This window comes from Macaca thibetana, chromosome 10 (assembly GCF_024542745.1).
Source record: "Macaca thibetana thibetana isolate TM-01 chromosome 10, ASM2454274v1, whole genome shotgun sequence".
Classification (NCBI taxonomy): domain Eukaryota; kingdom Metazoa; phylum Chordata; class Mammalia; order Primates; family Cercopithecidae; genus Macaca; species Macaca thibetana.
In genome coordinates this window covers 71,398,946-71,422,139 of record NC_065587.1, presented here as the reverse complement: position 1 = coordinate 71,422,139, position 23,194 = coordinate 71,398,946, and the positions used below count along the sequence as shown (strand labels likewise).

At 54.4% G+C, this 23,194-nt stretch overlaps 3 protein-coding genes across 3 annotated transcripts in view; 2 read left to right on the top strand and 1 right to left on the bottom strand.

The window, feature by feature from the left end:
* Positions 1-20,803, bottom strand: part of EBF4 (EBF family member 4) — a 65,927-nt gene extending 45,124 nt beyond the window's left edge. Inside the window, exons 1-7 of the mRNA XM_050745674.1 lie at positions 20,777-20,803; positions 20,150-20,271; positions 8,447-8,603; positions 8,147-8,210; positions 7,920-7,975; positions 6,172-6,245; positions 4,550-4,618 (exon numbers count right to left, since the gene is read on the bottom strand). Coding sequence (XP_050601631.1) covers positions 4,550-4,618; positions 6,172-6,245; positions 7,920-7,975; positions 8,147-8,210; positions 8,447-8,603; positions 20,150-20,271; positions 20,777-20,779 — 545 coding nt within the window. The 5' untranslated portion in view covers positions 20,780-20,803. The remainder of the gene's footprint in view (positions 1-4,549; positions 4,619-6,171; positions 6,246-7,919; positions 7,976-8,146; positions 8,211-8,446; positions 8,604-20,149; positions 20,272-20,776) is intronic.
* The window catches only part of SNRPB (small nuclear ribonucleoprotein polypeptides B and B1), a 350,333-nt gene that overhangs the window by 97,723 nt on the left and 229,416 nt on the right, over positions 1-23,194 (top strand). The gene's annotated exons all lie outside the window — the stretch shown is intronic.
* FASTKD5 (FAST kinase domains 5) overlaps positions 1-23,194 on the top strand; it is a 488,950-nt gene that overhangs the window by 436,674 nt on the left and 29,082 nt on the right. The gene's annotated exons all lie outside the window — the stretch shown is intronic.

Genomic DNA, 23,194 nt, shown 5'->3' with positions numbered 1-23,194 from the left:
TGCAGGCAACCCATTCTCCATGCAGCTAATATCCAGCTCAACCCCTGTCTCATATCTCAACTCCAACAATTCTTTGGCCCCATCAGAATCGACATCCACACTCTCATCACACTCCTCTCTTTACCCAGCTTAAATCTTTTCATTTTTAAAAAATAAATATCCCCTTGCACATACATTTCACTCTCTTGCCCTCTCATGTTTCCTTCTACTCAACTGACAAACCCCTAACTCTGGTTTTATGCAACCACTCACCTATTCTGCACCTGCACCTGTGCAGCTCAACATGGCTGGAGAAAGTTATCACCAAATTTATGATCATAAACATCAGGGATACCCTCAGTGCTGCTTGTCAATCACAAGATATTCATCCCCCTGGTTCACTCACTCTCTTGGATAACTACATCACGCCCTCTAGTGTCTCCCTCCCTATCCTTATCTTCAACTGTTGACCTTGGTTCTTAGTTCACAGAGAAAACAAAGCAATCAGAAGAGAACATCCAAGCTCCCACTTGGATATACCCATTTATTCACTTCTGTGTCCATGTTCTCTGTCTTCCCTGCTTTTCCATGGATGAACTGTGTATGCTCCCAGCTAAAACCAGCCTCTCTATCTGTGCACTAGGTCCCATCCCTTTTGCCACCTGAAGGATATTGCTTCAGCAATTCTCCCCTCTTTCTTGCATCCTCATTTTTCCCTTCCCTCCTGGCTGTTTCTCATCAGCATACGAGCAAGCTACATTTTTTCTTGGCCATACACTGTGCTCCAGCCATCATCTGATTCCTTTGATCTCTTTAGAGCAAAACTCAAAAGAGTTCCTCTACTCATTGTCTCCAATCTCTCTCCTCCTGATCTCTCTTAGACACAATCCTATCAGGCTTCTGCCTCTCCACTCCACTGAAGTGGCTCCTGTGGCAGTCACCAATATCCTCCTCGTTGCTAAATCTAATGGTCAGTCCCTAGTCTTTGTTATCATATCCACGAGCAGCACTGGACGCAGATGCCTCCTTCTTGGAACATTTTCTTTTTTTTTTTTTTTTTTTTTTTTTTTTTTTTTTGAGACGGAGTCTCACGCTGTTGCCCAGGCTGGAGTGCAGTGGCGCGATCTCGGCTCACTGCAAGCTCCGCCTCCCGGGTTCACGCCATTCTCCAGCCTCAGCTTCCCGAGTAGCTGGGACTACAGGCGCCCGCCACTGCGCCCGGCTAATTTTTTTTCTATTTTTAGTAGAGACGGGGTTTCACCATGGTCTCGATCTGCTGACCTTGTGATCCGCCCGCCTCGGCCTTCCAAAGTGCTGGGATTACAGGCATGAGCCACCGCGCCCGGCCTTGGAACATTTTCTTATCTTGGTTCCAGGACTTGACACTCCTCTGACTTCCCTCTTACCTCACTGGTCATTTCTTCTCATTCTCCTTTGCTGGTTCCACGTCTCAATGACCTCTAAATACTAGACATCCCAGGATTCAGTTATTAGGCCTCTTCTGTTTGCTATCAACACTCATCCCTTCGATGATTTCATTCATTCAAATTTACATCTGCAGCCTGAACCTTTGTCTTGAGACCCATCCTCATGTTTTCAGTGGCTTTTTCAGCTCCTCACTTGGATGTTTAGTGAGCATCATAAACATAACACGCTCAAACCAAACTCCAGATCTTTCTCCTCCAAAACCTGCTCTTCCCCAAATCACACCTTTCTCAGGAAACTCCATCCTTCTAAGTTGATCAGGTCAGAAACCTTGGAGACATCTTTGAATCTTTGACTCTCTCTCTCTCTCCTTCCATAACAAATCCTGTCAGTCCTGCCTATGAAATGAAATGTACACAGAAGGCAGCTGCTTCTTACAACCTCCCCTATTGCATCCCTAGTCTCAGCTTCCATCATCCTTCACCTGGGCTATTGTACTGGCTTCCTAACTCATCTCCCTGCCTCATACAGGTCATTGTCAACATGGCAGCTACAGTGATCTTGCTATAATATAAGCCAGGTCTTATCATTATCAACACCCCTCAATGGCTTCCATGTCATGCCAAAGCCCTTACAGTGATCCACAGGCGTGGCCTACATGCAGCCTATAAGACCCTGCATGGCCGTGCCTTCCTCTGCCCTATTCATTATTTCTGACAGCATTTCCTCCTACTATCTTCCTTGCTCCAGCCACCTGGGCCTCCTTGTTGTCCCTTAAACACAGCAGGCACACTCTTGCCGAGAACATTCTTCCTCCAGATACATAAATACATCACTCACTCCCTTTCTTCCTTGAGGTCTTGGCTCAAATGTCATCTTTTCAGTGAGACCTTAAATACCCTAAAGCTTCAAACCTTCTTTCCTAGGCACTCCCAGATCTTCCTCAATGGCTTTATTTTTCTTAGCTGTTATCACCACCTAACATGCTATGCATTTTACTCATTTAGTTTGTTAACGTCTATTTCCCCTACCAGATTGTAAGCCCGTGAACACAAGGCTTTTTGTCTATTTTGGTCATTGCTTAATCCACAGCATATAGAAAAGATCTTGGCACAGAGTAGATGCTCAACAATTGTTGATTGAACAAATAAACAAAAACACTTAATTGGCCAGAGTGTAAGGAATAGGCATTCTCAAAATTGCTGGTTTCAATGCAGTTGGTATAACCCTTACAGAGGTCGAATTGGCAGTAACTATCAAAACTACAAATGCACATATTCTTTGTCCCAGCAATTCTACTTAGTAATAGCCTTCATATAAATTTACACGTGTGAAATGACACATGAACAAAGTAATTCACTGCAGCATTTTTAAATCCCTGAAAGCGATGAAAACAACCAAAATGTCCAGCAATAGCCGACTATTTAAATAAATTGTGGCATACCCATACAATGAAATATTTTGCAGTGGCAAAAAAAGAATAAGGAGACTTCTTGTGTCCTGATGTAAACTCCCAGATCTAAATTTTTCAAGGAAAAAGAAAGGTGCTGAAAGTTGTGCTTCTCGCCACCATTTTAATTTTAATTTAATTTTATTATTATTATTTTTTAGACAGGGTCTCACTCTGTTGCCCAGACTGGAGTGCAGTGGCACAATCACAGCTCACTGCAGTCTAGACCTCCTGGGCTCAGGTGATCCTCCCACCTCAGCCTCCTGAGTAGCTGGGACCACATATGTACACCACCATGCCCAGCTAATTTTTGTGTGTGTATTTTTTGTTGAGACAGGATTTTACCCTGTTGGCCAGGCTGGTCTCAAACTCACTAGCTCAAGCAATCTCCCTGCCTCAGCCTCCCAAAGTGTTGGGATTACAGGCATGGGCCGCTGCACCCAGCCACTGTCACCATTTTTATAAAAACAAAAGGAAAGGGTACAAAAAGAACATATAACTATTTTATTGTATATGTGCAAACTGTCTCAGGAAGGATAAAACAGAAAATGGTAATAGTGGTAGCTTATTTGGTGGAGAATAGATGGGTTGGGAGACAGAGGTGGGAGACAGTTTGCTGTAAACCCTTTTAAACTTCTTGAATTTTTGCACCTATGAATGCTTTTTCTATTAAAAGGAGAATAAGATGTGGCTTATGTTCCTATATGGAATATCTAAAATACATTGTTACAAAAAATCAAAAATAACATGTACAGTGTGCTCTACATAGGGGTGGAAGGAGACTTACTTTTCACTAATTACTGTTTCGTACCATTTGAATTTTGCACCTTATTTATGCATTTCCTCTTCAAAAAGAAGTAGGTGAGGCACAGTGGCTCATGTTTGTAATCCCAGCACTTTGGAAGGTCGAGGTGGGCGGATTGCTTGAGCCCAGGAGTTCAAGACCAGCCTGGGCAATATGGCAAAACCCGGTCTCTACAAAAAATACAAAAAATTAGCCAGGTGTGGAGGTGTGTGCTTGTAGTCCCAATTACCTGGGAGGCTGAGGTGGGAGGATCACTGGAACCTCGAAGATCGAGGCTGCAGTGAGCCATGACCACACCACTGCACTTTAGCCTGGGTGACAGAGTGAGATCCTGTCTCAACAAAACAAAACAAATACACAAAAAAGAAAATAAAGAAATAGAAATCCTGGTGTGCAAATGCACTTTCACATACAGTACCTCGACAATTCTGTGACCGAAACCCACCAGCTCTTTCCCCACTTTTCCAGACAAGGAAACGAACGTTCAGAGAAGTCAAGTCAGACAGCACAGGGGTGAACTGGGAACCTGAACCCGGTTTTTGCTGACATGACCACGCTGGCCACTCCACCTAGGCAGCCCGTCCCTGAGTGCTGGTTCCTCCCCTCCCTTCCCACCCGGCTCTCAGCCTCCCTGCCCTCCCCGGCTCTTTCTCTTAGGGAGTTGGGGAAAGCAGCTCCAGAAAGTTGGCTACCAGGTGTTTCACTCAGGGGCCACGGCTGGAGGCTCCCTGGTGCCTGGCAGTTTCTCTCTCTGCTCAGAGCCACCCAACCTGGTGCCCCGGGAGCTGGCTGCTGCGCTCCTCCCTTGAGCCTTGGTGCTCCGTGATTGAAAACAGCCGCCCCTCCCCCACTCCCCTCTGAGCTTCCAGGCCCCCTCCCCGAGTCTGTACCTGTCAATGATGACGGGGTCTGAGGGCGTCTCATTCCGGTTGCCACAGCTCTTCCGGTCACAGCACCGGCTGAAGAAAAGATAAGGAAGGAGGGAAGGCGGAAGCCAAGGAAGGAGGGGGCCATGACAGTGTGTGAGTTGTGAGGGGCGCCCTGAGCTGAGGGTGCTGATGTCCTGTCTCAAGTGTGGAATCCCTGGGCTGGAGGGGCTCACTCCCAGGGCCTTGGGGGAGAAAGGCTGTGGCTCCTCCGCAGGGACCCTGAGAGCCTAGCCTGGGGTTGAGGCTGGCCAGAGAGCCCTGCCCCAAAGGCACCTCATTCCTGGAGGACTCAGGAAAGGGCAGGCGGCAGGTCACCTACAGGGTCTCTCTCTATGGAAACACAGTCCACGCAGAGACAGGAGCTCAAACAGTGAGCTCATGAGTGACCACAAAGTGAATCTTTTTTTCTTTTTCTTTTTGAGACAGAGTCTCATTCTGTCACCCAGGCTGGAGTACAGTGGCGTGATCTTGGCTCACTGCAACCTCTGCCTCCTGAGTTCAGGCAATTCTCGTGCCTCAGCCTCCTAACATAGCTGGGATTATAGGTGTGCACCACCATGCCTGGCTAATTTTTGTAATTTTTGTAGAGATGGGGTTTCACCATGTTGACCAGGCTGGTCTTGAACTCCTGACCTCAAGTGATCCGCCCACCTCGGCTTCCCAAAGTGCTGGGATTACAGGCTTGAGGCACTGTGCCTGGCCAATGAATGGCCACAAAGTTAATCTATCCGTGAAAGCAGCATCCACACCAAGAAGTGCTGTGTGGCCAGCAGCCCAGATGCCAGTCATACCTCTTCCTTGTCACTCCCCTTTCCAAGGGTAGCCACAGTTCCAACCACAGATTTATTTATTTTAAATTTATTTTACTTTATTTATTTTTTTAGCGACAGGGTCTGGATCTGTTGCCCAGGCTAGAATGCAGTGGTGCAATCATCGCTCACTGCAGCCTTGAACTCCTGGGCTCATGCGATCCTCCTGCCTCAGTCTTCCAAGTAGCTGGGATTACAGGCGCCTGGCTACCAACCACAGATTTCAGAACCCTGTTCTCTTTTCCATGCATCAGGAACTGCCTCCGAGGACCCTGTATGACTGGCATCTCCTGGGGAGACCTTACTAGAAATGCCAAGCTCTTGGATAATGGGGAAAAGGGAACCAAGAGCTGTGCACCTCCTCACTCCCACCCTGCCCCACCAGAGAGCTGCCCTAGGGTTCAAAATTTCCTCAAAGATTAGCTTCTCAGCTAATCCCAGAGGCCTTCCCAGGCCCTGTTCCCACATCCCCAGCAGCCCTCCCCTGAGCTTTATTAGCTAAGCTTCCCAGTGGCGGCAGGAGGCCTCTCTTACAAAAACACTCGGAGAAGCCACATAAACAGGCCAGGCTAATGGGGCCTCAAGGACCCTCTTCTCAGCCAGCGCTGTGCCCAGGGGCCTCACCCTCTCCCTTCATCACCTGCCACCAGGCTTCTCCAGGGAGCAGCAGCAGAGAGCAGCCAGGGGCAAGGGCGGCGAGGGGGCAGGGCCTGGGTGGAGTCCTCGGCAACGCCTTGGCAGAGGGGCGAGGTGTGAGTGACATGGCCATCTCACCTGCACATGATCTCATGGGTGAGCAGCACTCGGCACATTTCGGGGTTCTTGTCCTGCCCCTCATAGATGATAGCCTGGGGAGAGGGAGGTGCACAGGCTGGAGGGGAAGGAGGCTCCTCTGAGGTGCAGGTGGCAGCACAGATGGGCCTGGCATCTTCCAAGCCTAGGCCCAGGGAAACCCTGCCCCAGGGAAGAGCACGCCCTCTGCCTTGCTCTGGGCTGCCCACGCGGAGGATAATCCCTCCTCCCAAACTGGACCACCACCGGCTGGCAAGAATGATATGAAGTCTGCAGATTCTGTCTGTCGGCAGGCGGCTCTTTCCAGAGCTGGCTCTGCTTGGGGCAGGGGATTCCCGAGGGCTCCAGGACCAAGGTCAGGTGGCTGGTGGGTAGACATACTCCTGTGCCCACCCAGCACCAGGCCCCTCCCCTCCCCCAGCATCCTCCTGTGTGTATCCTCCATGTCCTGGCGGACCTCTGCTTCTGTTGATGAGTGTTGTCCTTCTCAGCTATCCCTGCCAGCCCAGTCAGCTCCGAGGGCTGCACAGCTGCCTCTTCCCCCTAGATACCTATCGCCTCTTCCCCCATACCATCCCCAGCCCAGGCCTGGTCTTCCCCTGGGACTGCTGCATCACCTCCTCACCAGTCTTCCAGCCTCCCTCTGCCCAGAAGCAAGAAGTGAGCTTCCTAACTGCAAATCTGCCTTCCCAGTTTATAACCCTCTGTGCCTTCCCCCATTTGTGGGATCCCTCTCCCTGTCGACTTCCTCGAACCCCTTCCACACTCATCCCCTCGACAGTTCCACTGGGCACTGCCTGGCCTGCCTCCCCCAGCCCAGTGGCCATGGGTATTCTAGAAAAACCATTCTTCCCTCTGCCCTGGAATTGGGTGGAGGCTGCCAAAAGACCCTGCCTGTGTAGGAAGCCCAAATCTCCACCTTGCATTCCTAGCCCACTAATCTGGCCCATTGGAGACTCAGCCCCCTCCTTGCCAGCATGCACAGCTTCTCTGAAAAGCCCTGAGATTTGGGGCCCTGTGTTGGCAGACTCCATCAGGGCCTATTCAGGTTTCAGTTTCCTCCAGCTCCTTATGCTGGCCTCTGAGCCTCCTTCCCGTGACCGTCACATCAGCAAGGTACTGAGGGTCTGCAGTGGAAATTCTCGGGGCTGTGCCCACATCCCCTTTACTGGACACGTGCACCTTCCCATGGCTGTGGCTGATGTCTGCTGCAGAGGGCTTCCTCCTGAGAACTGCTCTCAGTGGATAGGAACTGCCTGGTCTGAAAATGTCTGGGAGGTTACGTGCTACCCTTAGGAGTGGTTCCCAGCCAATGACTAATTGATACGGGGTACAAAATCCTGGTATTTGCTTCGAAGGGGGACATGTCTGGTGCCACTCCTTCTCCAGAGCTCCCTGTGCAGTTTTCTGTCCAGCCTGCCTCCCTCCCCTGCTCCCGGCAGCCCCTCCCATCTCCCCAAATAAACTACCTGCACCTGAGTTCCCATCTAAAGCTGGGCTGCTAGGAAACATGACCCAAGCCAGGGTTTTTGCACAAATATTGTCTTTTCTAGAACAGAGGGCAAGAGCCACACACCCTCCGGCACAGGCTGGGGTGGGAACTGGGGGAGCTAGGCTGATGGGGACGGAGGGCATAGGGAGATGAGGCAGGAACCAGGAGGCTCGACCAGAGTGGGGCAGGGTCCGGAAAGAGAGTGGGATGGGCCTCAGCACCCCCTGCACTGACTCACCTGCTTGGACATGGAGTCGATGAGACGCACATAGAGGTCTTGCTCCGTCCGAAGTCCTAGGATGGGAAGATGGAGAGGGCTTGCTGCCGGGGGAGCATGGGCAGCCTCAATGATCAGACCACATCACACCCTCCCCAGGCCTGGCACGTGGGGCATTAGGTGTTGCATGATGCTGCAGTGCCCAGACTTCAGGGGCAGGGCCAGGCAGGGCAGGGGTCTCCACTCACCATTGTTATACACCAGTCGGAGGCGGTAGTGGATCCCATTGTTAGTCTTTTCCGCCCCGGGCTCCTGCAGGGACAAGATGGGAGGATGCTCGGGTGCTCAGGGATCCTCCAGCCTCCCTCGCCCACCCCCTTCTCCTAACCCCAACTTCTTTCCCACCCTTCCAGCCACTCAACCAGCATCCATCCATTCATCTGCCCAGTGTGTGTGTGTGTGTGTGTGTGTGCACGCCTATGTGCGTGTGTGTGTGGTTGGGGGTTCCCTCCCGGGGCCAGTCCCAGCCAAGCCCACGAGCCTCTCACTCGGTCCTTTTCCACAAAGTCGATGAAGGCTGTGCGCTCCACCTCCACGGGCTGCCCCTGCCGGTCGTACATGGCCAGCACGAAGTGGAAGAAGTTGGATTTCCTGAGGTTGGAGGGAGGCTGCTTCTCAAAATGTGCTCGTGCCAGACCCACGCCACTGTGGGAGGAAAAGAGCTGGGAAACCACTGGAAGGGCCCCCCAGTGAGAAAGACTCCAGTGCCTCAGGCCAGGCAGGCATGCTGGCCAGGACATGGCTCCAAGATGCCAAGAGTTTAATCCAACTAGACAGGCCCTTTCCAGCCTGACCAGGGCCATCTCGCTTCCAGATAGAGGTCTCTCAGCACTGAGGGCACCCCAGCCTGCCCCCTGGAAAACAAGAGGCACAGTGGTGACTGCAAAGGAGGAGACCCTGTCAGACTCCCTCCCAGGCTTTTCCCTAGGCCGCACATTTTGCAAGGCCAGTCTCCAAAATCAAAAGTATGAACCAATCCGTCTTTCTGACCAGAAGCTCTTGTGACTGCCCTTTAGGGCTTCAAGGAGACCCAAGGGGCCCTAGAACAGATATCCTACTAAACCCCAGCCCAGGCTGAGGCTGTCATGAGCCTGTGGTGTTGCCTGGGGAATGATGATGTCCATCAGACCCTTGCAGACGTCAAACCGGTTCAGGACCACTAGTCTGCCTGGCCTGGGCCCTGGCTGAATGTGGGAAGCACCCCCAAGATGTAAAGGGACCTGCCTCCAGGCTTTGGGAGAGACAACCACAGGCTCCCTTGGGCAGGAGGAATTTCTCATCTGGCCTTGCTAAGGGATCTCTCCTGGCTCATCAGAAACCATGCCCAGAAGCAAGGCCAGGGTGACAGCAGGAGGAAGGGATTCCCTCTGCCCCAAATATCCCCTGCATCCCAATGATACAGCAAGCACTGGACACACGGCAACAACTGGGGCTGGAGGCAAATGCCTGGAAGAGGGGAGAGAGACAGAGAGGTACGACATCAGACAAAGGGGCAGGTGCCCCCCGAAAGATGTCACCATGCAAAAACTCGAGAAGCAAAGGAAGAAAATATTAATTCTTTTTATAGGAGATGAAGGGAAGGCTTCATGGAATGGTGACTTTTCCTTAAGTCCTTGAGGAATAAACAGGAGCTCAATAGGTGAACGAGGAAAAGGACAGAATAAACAGCATAAGGAATGGCTGGATGTGTAGAGGCTGCTGCTGTACCGCAGGTGTCGAAATGTGAAGTGAAAGAAGGAAAGTTTGTACTGGAAGTTTGTGCCAGATCATGAAGGGACATAGACCCCAAGGGAAGGGGTTAGATTCTCTTCTCTGAGCCACGGCCTTCCAAAGGGTGTTCCTTAGATCTCTCATGGCTCCAGAGCCTCCCTTGAGAAAAGGGTGCTGTGGCCACAGACATGGGTGTATTTGGGGGGGCCTGGGACACCCTCCAGGAATGGACCCTGCTTGAGTTGGCTAGGGCTGGTGCTCTGCATGAGTGGGAGCCAGTCTACAAGATGGTTCCCAGTGATCCCCACTGCCTGGGATTCATGCCCTTAGTTAGCCCCCTCTTGTATTGTGTTGGGATTGGCCTGTGGGGCCAGGAGACTAGGGCAGGAGTAATAGCATATAACTTCCAAGGTCAGATCATGAAAGCACTGCAGCTTCTGCCTTGTTCTCTCTTTTGGATTAGTGATTCAGGGAGAAGCCAACTGCCATGTCTTGAGGACACTCAAGTAGCCCTATGGAGAGGTCCACAGGGAGAAGAACTGAGGCCTCCTGCCGATAGCCAGTCCTGACTTGCCAGCATGAGCAACCTGGAAGCAGATCCACCCGCCTCAGTCAATCCTTCAGACGACTGTGGCCCCAGCTCTCATCTTGCTGCAGCCTCATGAGAGGCCCTGATCCAGAACCACCAGGCTAGTCTGCTCCCTTATTTCTGACCTCAGAAATTGTGTGATAATAAATATTTGTTGTCTTAAGTTGCTAAGTTTTAGAGTCCTTTTTTTTTAAAGATACAAATTTGAAGACAGAGAGACTTGGATTCAAGATCTGCCCTGCCTTTTTTTCTTCAAGGCAGGATCTCACTCTGTCATGCAGGCTGGAGTGCAGGGTGCAATCACGGCTCACTGCAGCTTCGACCTACTGGCTCAAATGATCCTCCTGCCTCAGTCCTCCAAGGAGGTGGGACTACAGGTGACTCCAGACCCGGCTAAATTTTTAATTTTTTTGTAGAGACAGGGTTTCGCCATGTTGTTCAGACTGGTATTGAACTCCTGGGCTCAAATGATCCTCCTGCCTTGGCCTCCCAAAGTGCTGTGATTACAGGCATGAGCCACCACGCCCAATATGGAATAATTTTTTTTGAGACAGGGTTTTGCTCTGTCATCCAGGCTGAAGTGGAGTGGCGTAATCATAGCTCACTGCAACCTTGAACTCCTAGACTTAAGCGATCCTCCTGCCTCAGCCTCCCAAAGAGCTGGGGTTACAGGCGTGAGCCACCATGCCCAGCTTGGAGTAATTTTTTTTTTTTTTTTTTTTTTTAGACAGGGTTTTGCTCTGTTGTCCAGGCTGGAGTGCAGTAGTGTGATCTCAGCTTACTGTAGCCTCAACCTCTGGGGCTCAGGCAATCCTCCTACCTCAGCCTCCTGACTAGCTGGGACTACAGGCACGCACCACCATGCCTGGATAATTTTGTTTACTTTTTGTAGAGATGAGGTCTCCATATGTTGCCCAGGCTGGACTCGAACTTCTGGCCTCCAGCTTTCTCCCACCTTGGCCTCCCAAAGTGCTGGGATTACAGGTGCCAACCACTATGCCTCGCCAAATAACACACCCTGCTTGCTTGGTTACGGAGCACTTTTGTTGAGGGTCATGGCTTGGGAAACATGACTAAAGGCCACTAGAAAGTTCTGAAGCCAGGCAAGGCTTAAAAATGCTATGGGGGAAAGGAGGGTGCCGTGTGGAGGACAAGTGAGAGACTTGCAGGGATGCAGGGAAGCGAAGAGGATGGGGAACTGCCTTGAGGGCCACTTAGGTCAGCTTGTCCAGGTGCCCACCATGAGCGTGCTCCTGTGACAATGGCTGCCACAGTCACCACTACTTACTATTATTCTTCATATAACTTTAAATCAATTTATTCTTTTACTAGACTTCACGCTAAGCCATTAACATCTGGGATGTCATGGGCATGAGGCACTTGCTATTGCTTTACACATACAAATTATAATAAATAGTAAAATGAAAATGTTTCCTCCTCTTGAAAGCTTGCCCCGGAGCCTCCCGCAGTGGTCCACATGAAATGCTGACTTAGGAGGTAGAAGCCATAAGTCTTCTTGTCCCTGATCAAGATGAGGGGAGGGGACCTCCAATACCATTTTTTTTTTTTTTTTTTTGAGACAGGATCTTGCTCTGTCACCCAGGCTGGAGTGCGACAGCACAATTATAGCTCACTGCAGCCTCAACCTCCTAGGCTCACATGATCCTCCTACCTCAGCCTTCTGAATAGCTGGGACTACAGGCATAAGCCACCACGCCCAGCAAATTAATTTTGGAAAGATGGGGTCTCACTATGTTGTCCAGACTGATCTTGAACTCCTGGGCTCCAGTGATCCTCCTGCCTTGGCCTCCCAAAGTGCTGGGATTATAGGCTTGAGCCACTGCTCTGCTTGGCACCTTTCTTTCTGACCACAGATTGTTTTTACAGATGCTCCTTTCCCTAGGGAATTCACTGTCCCTCCATCCTTCCCTGTTCCCTCCACCCCCTCGCTCTCAGGCTGCAGTCCTTTCAAGTTGAGGCCTTGATCGCCCCTCACCCGCTCCCCAGCCAGCAAGAGGCAGGGAAGCCCTAAGAGGGCTTTCGATCACAGCGGGGCCCTGATTACTGCTGATGAATATGCTAATGAGGCCTCAACCCTGAGCTCCTCCCTCCTGCTCCCAGGACCAGCTTAACTTGAACTCCACTGGGGATGGGTTCCAGGACCACCTAGTGGGAGAGAAGGTCAGAGGAGGTGGGTTTGTGAAGCAACCCCAGGTCCCTGTGGATTTTTATCCTGTCATCCAGCCCAGTGAAGGGGCCTGGAAGGCTCTCAGGCAGCGGGGAGGGAGGCTGTAGAGAGCAAAGGAGGCCTTGCCAGAGGAGTGGTGGGTGCTGAGAACAGAATCTCCCAGACCACTGGACATGCCCTTTCTACACAGACACCCTGCAAGTGCTCAGGCCAAATTCCAGACTAGTGCAGCATAAATCAAAGATGCTGGCTTGAGCTTCCTGTCCCACCCAAATATCAGCCATTCCTGGGTCCTGGATGCCCCCCAGCTTCTGACAGGCTGCTGAGGACCAGACCTGGGAAGCCTGGCATAAGCCCCAAGCCAAGCTTCCTTCACAGGGTTCAGCATCCCTGCAGGAGGGGATTACACAGGAGCGAGGGCACAGGGACCTGGGGAGGGGGAAGACAGCAGGTTCCCCGGGGGTCTCTGGGCCAGCATCTCCTGCCAGCTGGGGGCATGAAGGGGCTTCCCTGCTTTGCATGCCTGTGCCCTGCCCCATAGTAGGTTTGGGCTCAGTCCACTGCCCCGAGGCAGCCCAGAGCGGCATCCTGCCCTTTCCCAGCACAGCTCAGTGGGTCTGAGGCACACTCATCCTCCCAGGCTCACACCCACCGGTGGAGCAGCACTGGTTAGTTTACAGCTTCAGGAAAAGATCCGTGCAGTGGACAACAGGGCAGTGTTAATGACAGCCCCAGCCCCCTTCCAACCAGAGGAGGACCGCAGAGTGGGCAAGAGCCCTGCAGCGCACATGAGGCTGCTCCTTGCCTGGGAACGTCTCCAGTTCACCCTATTCATGGCCCTGCCAGGCTTGGAGAAGCTCAAGGCAAGATGAGTAAAGGATATTTCCTATGAACAAGAGACAGAGAAGGACACAAGGAACAGCACATTGCAGGGAATAGGGCTCAAGAGCGACAGAGGCAGGTGTGGATGGTGCTCCCTTCTCCTGATTGACCCCAAGCTGGATAAGCAAGAAACACACAGCAAGGGAGTGGAGGTACCAACAGTGTATCTGGGCAGTGATTTGGAAACACTGGGGGTTGGGGGTGAGACAAAGATGAGAACGCAGCATATAGAGGGTGCATTTTCAACAACTCCACACTGTGGGCACCTGGAGCTCCATCCCATGGGGAACTCTGGAAACAGCATGGAATGTGTGCCTCAGCATTATCCAACCAGAGGGATGGGTGAGGGAGCTGGGGTATTTATCTACCAACTCTAGTCAGTCACTGGTGGAGGGCTTCTAGGGCTGTTACTTCTCAGGTACTTCTGGGCTGCTGTGCAAGTGGGCAGAGCAGGCTCTGGCAGCCTGAGCAAGTCCTCAAGCAAAGGGAAGCAGATAACAGCGGAGGAGGCAGACCCTTGACCAAGGGTCCTGAGGGGATGTGGGTGGGTACCAACTGCCAGCCATTCAGAGGCCTGAGGTATAATGGATGCCAGTAAAGCTACAGCCCCAAGGGCCTGAGTGCAGCTTGGCAGGTATCAGTTTATGACAAATACAAGAAAGAACTGCCTCACCTGGCACATGTAATGCTCACGCCCATAATTCAGAAACAGCTTATTCACTTAGCATCATTAGTGAACAAACCATGCCACATAAGCGCCTTTTCCAGAGAAATGCAGCTGAGTGACAAAATCAGCCACATTAACCACTTTTGCAAGACTGCAAAATGAATTATACATTTCCTCGCTTTCTTAAAAAGATTGTTTCAAGCACAATGTTCAAAACACTTTCTTCTCAACTCCAGAGTGTCCTGAGGCAGTGAGACATTTGCTCCTGTATTAAAGAACCCAGATTTGGGAAGAGAATATGCTCACTTTTGTATTTCCACTGTGCCCCACTCACCTCCTTCCCATCTTTTGTTAAATAGGCCGAAAATTAAAGGAGATTGTTTGAGACACCAAAAAAGATTTACGTTGCACAGATGCATTTTGGTCAGAGTCAACATGCTTTGTAGTGAGCATGGGTGTGCATGGACTTCCTGAGCACTGTTAAGAATCCAGGTTCAAGCCAATACCAAGGGCAACCTGACCTTCACAGCCTAGGCCATTCAGGTAGACTGTGCTCCAGAGTGTACACGGATGCATGTGGGGAGACGTGGGAAGCTGCAGAGGTGTCTGACTGCTATTGCTGGGGCTGCCCAGCAGGTCCTGGAAGATGCTCCTTTGCAAGGCTGAGCAGGACACTCCAGGGCCCTTCTCATGGCAGCTGCTCACCCCTGCCACAGCATAACTGTCTGGTGCAGACACAGCCCCCCTCACAGTCTCTGTTCTCTCTTCCCAAGGCTACTCATGGCTCTTCACATCCTTGACTACATGCTTGTTATAAATGTGAGCAATTTAGCCACAGCCAGCTCAAATCCCACAGAGGACAAATGACCGAGGCTGGAGCCTTAGCCTCCTCTCAGAGGCACCCCCAGGCCTCTTGCCTTCCCTTCTCCCCACCAAATCCTAACTCTTGGCTGCCTTGATAACTCAAGGTTTTGAGCTTGTGCCTTGACCTGGGCCTAACTTGTCTTTGAGTCTGGGATGCTGGGGCTACAGGGGATAAGCCCTACTTTCATCAGTAATAGGGGGAGGCTCCTTGTTGACACCCCTCATCCCAGGAAGTGGAAGGAGCAAAAAGAGTATGACTCCTGCATCTCATCCCTTTCCACAGATTTCCCCCAAGTCTCTCTCTGTCAAATGTGGCTCTTCTTAGTCCCATCCTGACAGGACTCCATCAGTCCCTTTCCTCTACATCCCCCCTTCCTCCAAGCATCCCGTTGGGCCCCACTCTCCCCTGAAGGCATCCTCTGGACCCCGGGACTGCTGATGATGATCAAGCTGGGCCTGGCATTAATGCCCCAGACAAGATCTATTGGCCTGGCCCTGCCCAGTCCCTGACATGTCAACCCCTGGCCATGCTGCAGACTGGGGAAGATAAAAGGAGCAGCTCAGTGGGGCACACCCACCTCAACAATGCTCGCACAGGGAGGACCTGGTGGCTGCAGAGAGCTGCCCAGAGCCTGTGTCCAGATGGTCCTGCTGGAGGTGAGGTTTGGGTCTGGGGGAGGTCCCTATTCCCTCTTCCCACTGCCCCAGCTCACCTGCCCCAGGAAATTGGTACAGTGACCAAAGTCCCTGAAGGAGGTGGAGAGGGAGGGGGAAGGATCTCACAGACCTGCTCTCCCCCTCTTCCTTTGGCCCTCAATTCCACCTAAAGACTCCCCACTCCACTGCTCTCTGCCCACCCTCTCACCACCCACCCACAGGCCTGCCTGCCAGGTCCCAGGCTGAAGATCGGCTATGAATTATTAAAACAAACAAAAGCATTTCCTAGCAGGGATGCTAGCCTGCAGCTGCTTACAGGAAAGGCAGCCCCAGCTGGCCTCCCTCTCCGGGGCCCTGCTAGTGTGCTGGGACCAGCTCCAGTGGGAGGGCTGGCCTAGGTCCTCCAGGGGTCTCCTCCAGGGGGAGGCCTGGCCTGGGCCCTCCAGAGGTCTCCCCAGACTGGGAAGCATATCAGAAGGAAAGGAGAGCTACTTCTGTGCTGAGTGTGCCAGCAGGAGGACTTGGGTCTTCAGGGGAGTCAGGGGAAGATGGGCTGGGGCTGGGCAAATGGATCTTAGAGATAAAGTCCTGTTGGCTCAGGGCAGGGGCAGGGGTCCTTGTGCAGACTTCCCTGGTAGGAAGACCTTGGTAGGGAGAGGGCAGCCCTCTCCACCAGCCTTTCCATCCCCATTGCCTCCAGTTTAAGGGTATGCAGCCCCTCTGCTCTCCCTACCCCTCTTTTGCTCAGACCTTTCCTTCCTGTTGGCACAGCCTCCCTCACTCATCTTAGCAGGCCTTCTGGGCCTTTTCCTCCCCACCCACCTTCTGTAAAATCTTGGCATTATTGTAAAAGCCAAGCTGTAGAACTGGGCAGGAGAAGCTGCTCCAGTAGCTGATTCCTGGGTCAGGTAGAACCTGGAGTCTTCTAAAGTCAAGAGGGGAACCCAACATAAGGGGACTTGGGAGCCCTCTGGGAAACATTCCTGCTTCCTCTGGCAGACTGTCATCACCCCCACCCCGCATGGACTGCTTGAGCCTGCCCCAGGTGCTGTGGACACAAGGATGAACAGACCGCTACCCTTGCCTTAATGGAAGGCCCCAGCTGGCAGGGCAAGGAGGACCGGGACAGGCAGAGGACAGCAGATGCTGGCCTGTGGTAAGCATTCGTAGGCAGCACTAAAACCACTGCCCTGGGCATGGTGGGAGGGCATAGAAAGAGCAGGTGCTGGGCTCGGTGGGTGTGGGAGGGAGTCCTGAGGCTGGTGAGACTTAATGCAGGGGATGTGCAGGTGCTGAGGGCAGAGGGACTGTTTCAATAGACCACAGCACTTAACCAGTGGTGCAGCTAATTCTCCAAGTATCCATTGCCTGCCAAGTATCATGCAGAGGAGGCTGGGGAGGAAGACTGGAGTCAGACCATGATAGGCCTTGAATGTTGGAGATATCCATGAGGAAGCAGTGGGGCTTGGGGGTTGGTCACTTTATTTTATTTTATTTATTTATTTATTTATTTATTGAGACGGAGTCTCGCTCTGTCACACAGGCTGGAGTGCAGTGGCTGATCTCAGCTCACTGCAAGTTCCGCCTCCCGGGTTCACACCATTCTCCTCCCTCAGCCTCCTGAGTAGCTGGGATTACAGGCGCCCGCCACCTAGCCTGGCTAATTTTTTTTGTATTTTTTATTTATTTATTTATTTTTTTGAGACGGAGTCTCGCTCTGCCGCCCAGGCTGGAGTCCAGTGGCCGGATCTCAGCTCACTGCAAGCTCCGCCTCCCGGGTTCACGCCATTCTCCTGCCTCAGCCTCCCGAGTAGTTGGGACTACAGGCGCCCGCCACCGCGCCCGGCTAGTTTTTTGTATTTTTTAGTAGAGACGGGGTTTCACCGTGTTAGCCAGGATGGTCTCGATCTCCTGACCTCGTGATCTGCCCGTCTCGGCCTCCCAAAGTGCTGGGATTACAGGCTTGAGCCACCGCGCCCGGCCTACTTATTTATTTTTAAGGCACAGTTTCACTCTGCCGCCCAGACTGGAGTGCAGTGGTGCGATCTTGGCTTACTGAAGCCTCTGCCTCCCAGGCTCAAGCAATCCTCCCACCCCAGCCTCCCAAGTAGCTGGGACTACAGGCATGCTTCACCACGCCCGGTTTATTTTTGCATTATTAGTAGAGATGATGCTCTCTACTGTTGGCTAGCCTGGTTTCGAACTCCTGACCTCAAGTGAACGCCCACCTTGGCCTCCCAAAGTGCTGGAATTACAGGTGTGAGCCACCATGCCCAGCCTGGTCACTTTATTTGTAATCAGAGAGAGACATGAGCAGAAAAAAGTACTTTGGAAATACTGCTTTGGTCCCCAGTGCAGGGAGGATGGTTTTAGGGGAGTGGTGAATGGCTGGGGCTAGGCACTGGGCCAGGAGGCTGAGGTGGTAACCAGGGTGCAATTAACCTTCAAGCCAGGGAGGAAGTGGGTGGAGGGCCAGGGGTTTCATTGCTAAAAGCGGTGGCGGAGGGCACTGAGATTGGGACTAGGACACGGAAAGGAACATTCCTAAGCCTTGACAACCAGGCAACTGTGGGGTGAGGCTGAGGAAGGTGTCAAAGCCACCTCTCGGATCCCAGGGAGCCTTCTGGGAGAGCGCTTCCGTGCAAGTTTCTCAGAGACAAGAGGGAGAGAAACCAGGCAGCGGATGTAGGCGGGGGCAGGGGCAGGGGGAGGAATTTTCACTGTTGCTGATTTGGGATGAGAAGACCTGCGCAGAGGACTGACTGAGGAACAAGATACAACCGGAGTGATAACAGACAACACGAGGAAGAGTGGGAAGGAAGGACAAAGTGGCTCCTTCTGGGATTGGGAGGACAGTCAGCTGAACAACAAAGCGAGTGGGGGCTCCCAGTCTATGTCCTGAGACAGAGAAGTCTCCAAACTTGGGGATTAGCAGACTGAGCCTCGAGAAAGCCCCTGTTCACATTGCAGAAGCCCTCTGCATCCCAGCAATGTGGCCCTCACAATGTGGGGACTCCTACTGGACACCCCAAGCCCACGCAGCCCCACTATGTGCAGACACCACTGCTGTGGCCCATGCTCTGAACCCCACACAGACTCCAAGGGCACTGCCTCCTTCACATTTGCTTCCCCTTCATCAGACCTGCCTCTGGGTAGGCACAGAGGTAAAGAAATGGAAACTTAACTCCCAGAGGCCCCTGTCAGCACTCCTCATCCACTCTTACAAAGAGCTCTCGCCACACAGCAGGTGGTGGGGATAAAGAGGGGGCCATGTTAAAGAAACTGACCGTCTCAAATTGAACAAAAAGCCAGAACCAACAGAAGATCAGGCAGGAAGTGGAATTGTAAGCATAGCACAGGAAAACACAAGTTAATGGAAAGAAAAATAGGAAGGAAATACACTAAAATGTTGACAGTAGTAGTATTAGAGAGGAGGGACTAAATTTTTTATTTTCCAATTTTTCTGGAATATAGCTATATCCCTTGTAAAACTTTTGGAAATTAATTCATCCACAAGACCCTTTCTCTTCCGGAAGAGATCAGCTCCAGAGCCCCACAGTGTTCCCTCCTGACGGGCCAGGAAAGGACGGGCTTCAGTTTGCGCATGAAGCGCGGTGTGTCTGTTACAGGGTGAGACTGAGGCGTCCTCTTGGGTGTGAATGTGGGCTCCTGTGTCAGGCCCGGTCTGCCCTAAGCCCCCCATTCGGAATCCCTTCGGGCTGCTGCAACAGCTCAGACTTCTGGGAAGCCCAGTGCCAACCCTGTCCCAGCTGTCAGCAGAGCTGGCACCTCCCTAATCCTAAACCATAGTGACTCCCCATAGGATACCTAAATGCCTCCCTCCATGGTCACCGCTGAAGGTGCAAAAAGCCAGGAGGTGCAGGTGGTTTGGGGGCAGGTCAATAAACTTTTAAAGTTCGCCTTCAAATCCTGGAGTCAATCCCCTACTAACGTTCCCAGATCCTTGCAAAGGAGTCAGAGGAGACCGGCGCGGGTGCTGGGTTCCCAGGGACTCTCTGCCTTCCACAGGACCTACCAGAAAAACACCTGAGGGAGAGGCAGGGCCCCTGCCCGCTTCTCAGGCCAATCAGTCCAGCCAGACCGACTGCCCACCTCATCTCTTCGCCACTGTCCAGCCCCCAGCTGCTTCTCTGGGTCTGCACACCCCCATCCTCCAATTCTGAGGGGCGTGGGAAAGGAAAAAGGGGGCTGGGTTTCGTGCCTTTCCTGACAGAGAGCTGCGGAATTGGACAAGGAGAGGCACTGGGACTGCCCAGGAAGGAGGGGCTGGACGTTCCTAGACAGCCGGTGGCTGTGGGTCATGGCTTGGGGCTCTGCCTCTTCTCTCAGAGCCATAGACGGCCCAGCTGGGGTGGCGTTCATCGCCGCACCCGCGAGCAGCCGTCATACATCTGCCGGGACAGCCTGGAGTGGAGGCAGAAGCCCCGCCCCGGCCCGCCCCACAACCTCAGGAGGCAGCACAGGCGCTCCGGACCGGGTGGGCGGGGGAGCTCGCCGGGACCGTCCAGAGTTAGGGCTCCTTCCGCCCCTGGCTCCAGCAGCTCCAACAAGCTGAGCCGAGGCGGCGCGGAGCCGTCCAACCCGAGCGCACCGGGTCTGGTCCCAGCGCTTACCTCTGCGCCGCGGTGCTGGCGTCCAGGATGCCCGCGCCCTGCATCCAGGAGCGCACTGAGCCCAGGCCGGCGGGCAGCAGCGGCTCCTCCTTCAGGTTCAGCCCGCCGCGGGGCAGAGCCTCCTGCGCAGGGAACATGAGAGCGCGCAGTGAGTGGGCGCCCCCGCCGCCCGGGATCCGGTCCCGCCGAGGCTGCAGGCGTCTAGCTCAGCCCGACCCGACGGCACCAGGCGCCTCCAGCAGCGCAGCACCGAGTCCGGGCGGCTCAGTGCGCGCTCGCCTCTTGGGCGCTCCCTCGGAGAAAGCAAGTCCGCGGGTGCCGGCGCTGTCCCCTCCCCTCCTGGGGCGCGGGGCGGGGAGATGGAGGGATTCCCCCGCGGCCTGAGCGCTGGCGGGCGGACTGCGAGCGGGGCGGGGAGGGCGGGGAGCGGAGCCCGCACCCGGTCCGCGCGGAGGCGCCCCAGAGGCGCGCTCTGGCGGCTGCCCGGGGCCGCGGTCGTCGGAGGGGGGGGCCCGAGCGCCCCGGGAACTGCCTCGGGCAAGGCGGGGGCTCGGGGCTGCCCGCCCTTTCCCCCTCGCCGCCCCCACCTCCCGCCCGCCCGCAGCGCCAGCGCGGGGCGCTGATTACCATCCGGGAGGCGGAGGCTGCGGGCGCGGAGCTCGGCGGCGGCGGCGACAGTGGCGGCAGCGGCGGCAGGAGCAGCAGCAGCCGCGCGTCCCGGGGAAAGGCTGGGGCCGCGCCGGGCCAGCAGACGCCGCCGCCGCCGGCGCCCCGCGTGCTCCGGCGTCCCGGCCCTGCCGTAGCCCCGGGCGGCAGCACCTGGAGCAGCAGCAGCAGCAGCCCGGCCGACTCCCCCCGGGGCCCGGTTCCCGCGCCGCCCCGCCGCGGCCGCCGCCGCCCGCCGCTCCCCGGGGCCTGGCCGCGGGCCCGGGCCATCCCGCCGCCGCCGCCGCCGCCGCTCCCGGGGGAGCGGTAGCCGAAGGGAGGGAGCGCGGGCGGGAGGAGGGATGTCGGGAGCGGGCGGGCCCAGGGGACGGGGGCCCGGGGGAGGCGGGGGCGGGGCGGCGCGGCCGGCCGAGGGGCGGCCGGGGACGTGACATCATCGGGGGAGGAGCGGCCGGGCCCGGGCCGCGGCGGCGGGGCGGACCCTGGCGAGTCGGTCGCCCGGGCTGGGGGCTGCGGCCTGGTGGAGGCCACGGGAGGGAACGGAAGAGCTCGGCGGGGGCCTCGGAGACCCGCTCAGGGAGGATCTGGGGCCGCGCGACGAGGGAGCCCGGCCCGAGCTGGAGGTGCGCGCCCTGCAGCGCTCGGGAACCTCCGCGGCCTCCCCGTCGCCGCCGGACGAAGCCCCGGCGTCTTCGCGGACTCATCTCCCTCCCTAGCATCCGCCGTACTCTCCGCGCCCGACGCCTTATGCCTGGACTTGCTGCTCATTTTGACGCCTCCGAGCTTTTGCTCTTGACGTTTTTCTCCGGCGCGACTGTACTCCCGCATTTCCCCGGCGACCCTGACCTCGCTTTAACCCCAGCTAAGGACTGAAACGCCTCTGTCCTTAGGCTGGGGCCCCAGACAAGCTGGGCAAGTTCCCTGCATCCAACCACCCCTATTCCTGATGCTGGGTTATCTAAGCCTAAAGCATTTTCAGTTTCTGTCTGTGCCTTTCAGGAACCTCCTGATTTCTTATTGCAAGTTGGACAGGTAGGCTCAGAGCCCAGCTCACCTCCTGTTTCTCCCCAGCCACATCCCCTCTCACATCCCATTCCTTTTTTTAAATTAGTTCCTGGCACAGAAGTCATCTGGCCCTTGACCGTGGGGCAGATACATTTCTGCCCCTCTCCCCACGTTGTCCTGGCCAGGCTTTGGGCAAGCCCAGAATGAGTCCAGCAATTTCCTGCAGAACAGCATGGGGGCCACCTGCCCTGCCTGCAAGCTCAGACACCCCTGCAGTAACACCTTCCTGCCCCAACTGACTCCTATTGGGGGGCCTCCACGTGTGAGTTAGTGTTCTGTCCCACATTGGCCCAGATGAGGCGTCCCAGGGGCACTGCTGGTTCTCCTGTCATCACAGAGGCCCTCTCACCTCCTTTTCTGGTCTCTTTACCACCCCTCCTCTCTATGCCTCTCCCCATCACCCGCAGGGGACTGCCATTCCCACCAGGACTCCTTCAGGTCTCAGCTTTTACCCCAGGTGGGATTATCAAACATGGATCTCTTTTTTTTTTTTTTTTTTTTGAGACAGAGTCTTGCTGCGTCGCCCAGGCTGAATTGCAGTGGCTCGATCTCGGCTCACTGCAAGCTTTGCCTCCCGGGTTCACCCCATTCTCCTGCCTCAGCCTCCCAAGTAGCTGGGACTACAGGCGGCCGCCACCACGCCCGGCTAATTTTTTGTATTTTTAGTAGAGATGGGGTTTCACTGTGGACTCGATCTTCTGATCTCGTGATTCACCCGCCTCCACCTCCCAAAGTCCTGGGATTACAGGCATGAGCCACCGCGCCTGGCCGACAATTCTTAAGCCAGTCTCTTTCTCCATCTCCTGATCTGCCTCTCTAAATCTTGCATCTCACAGTGTGGTGCCCGGACCAGCAGCATTGACATCACCTGGGAGCTGGTGAGGAATGCAGACTCTTAGGCCCTGCCCGGACCTGCTGAATCAGAACCTGCAATTTACCAAGATCTGTACACACACTACATATGAGAAGCCCCCCCCCCCCCCCGCCCAGAGCTGTTCCACACTTGCTCCACTCCTCTCCCCAACATTCAGACCCACCTCTGGCTCATTTCCAGCAGACACCCTTCTTCTTACCCAGTGGAGAGGACTCGGGGAATCTTGGCAGAACCCTGCTGGCACCATCAGTGGCGGATGCTCCTCCTCGTTTCTGTCTTTTCACTCATTCTCTTCTCCTCGTCTTCCACTGTGGAGATGGATGTGGAACCTTTTTGCTCAGTCCTGTCTTCTGCCTTTCCTGAGGTTACCCCACTGATCTCCTATTTGTGTCTCAATATGTTCTTTTTTCTGCTCAGATCTCCCCATTCTTAAAAGAACT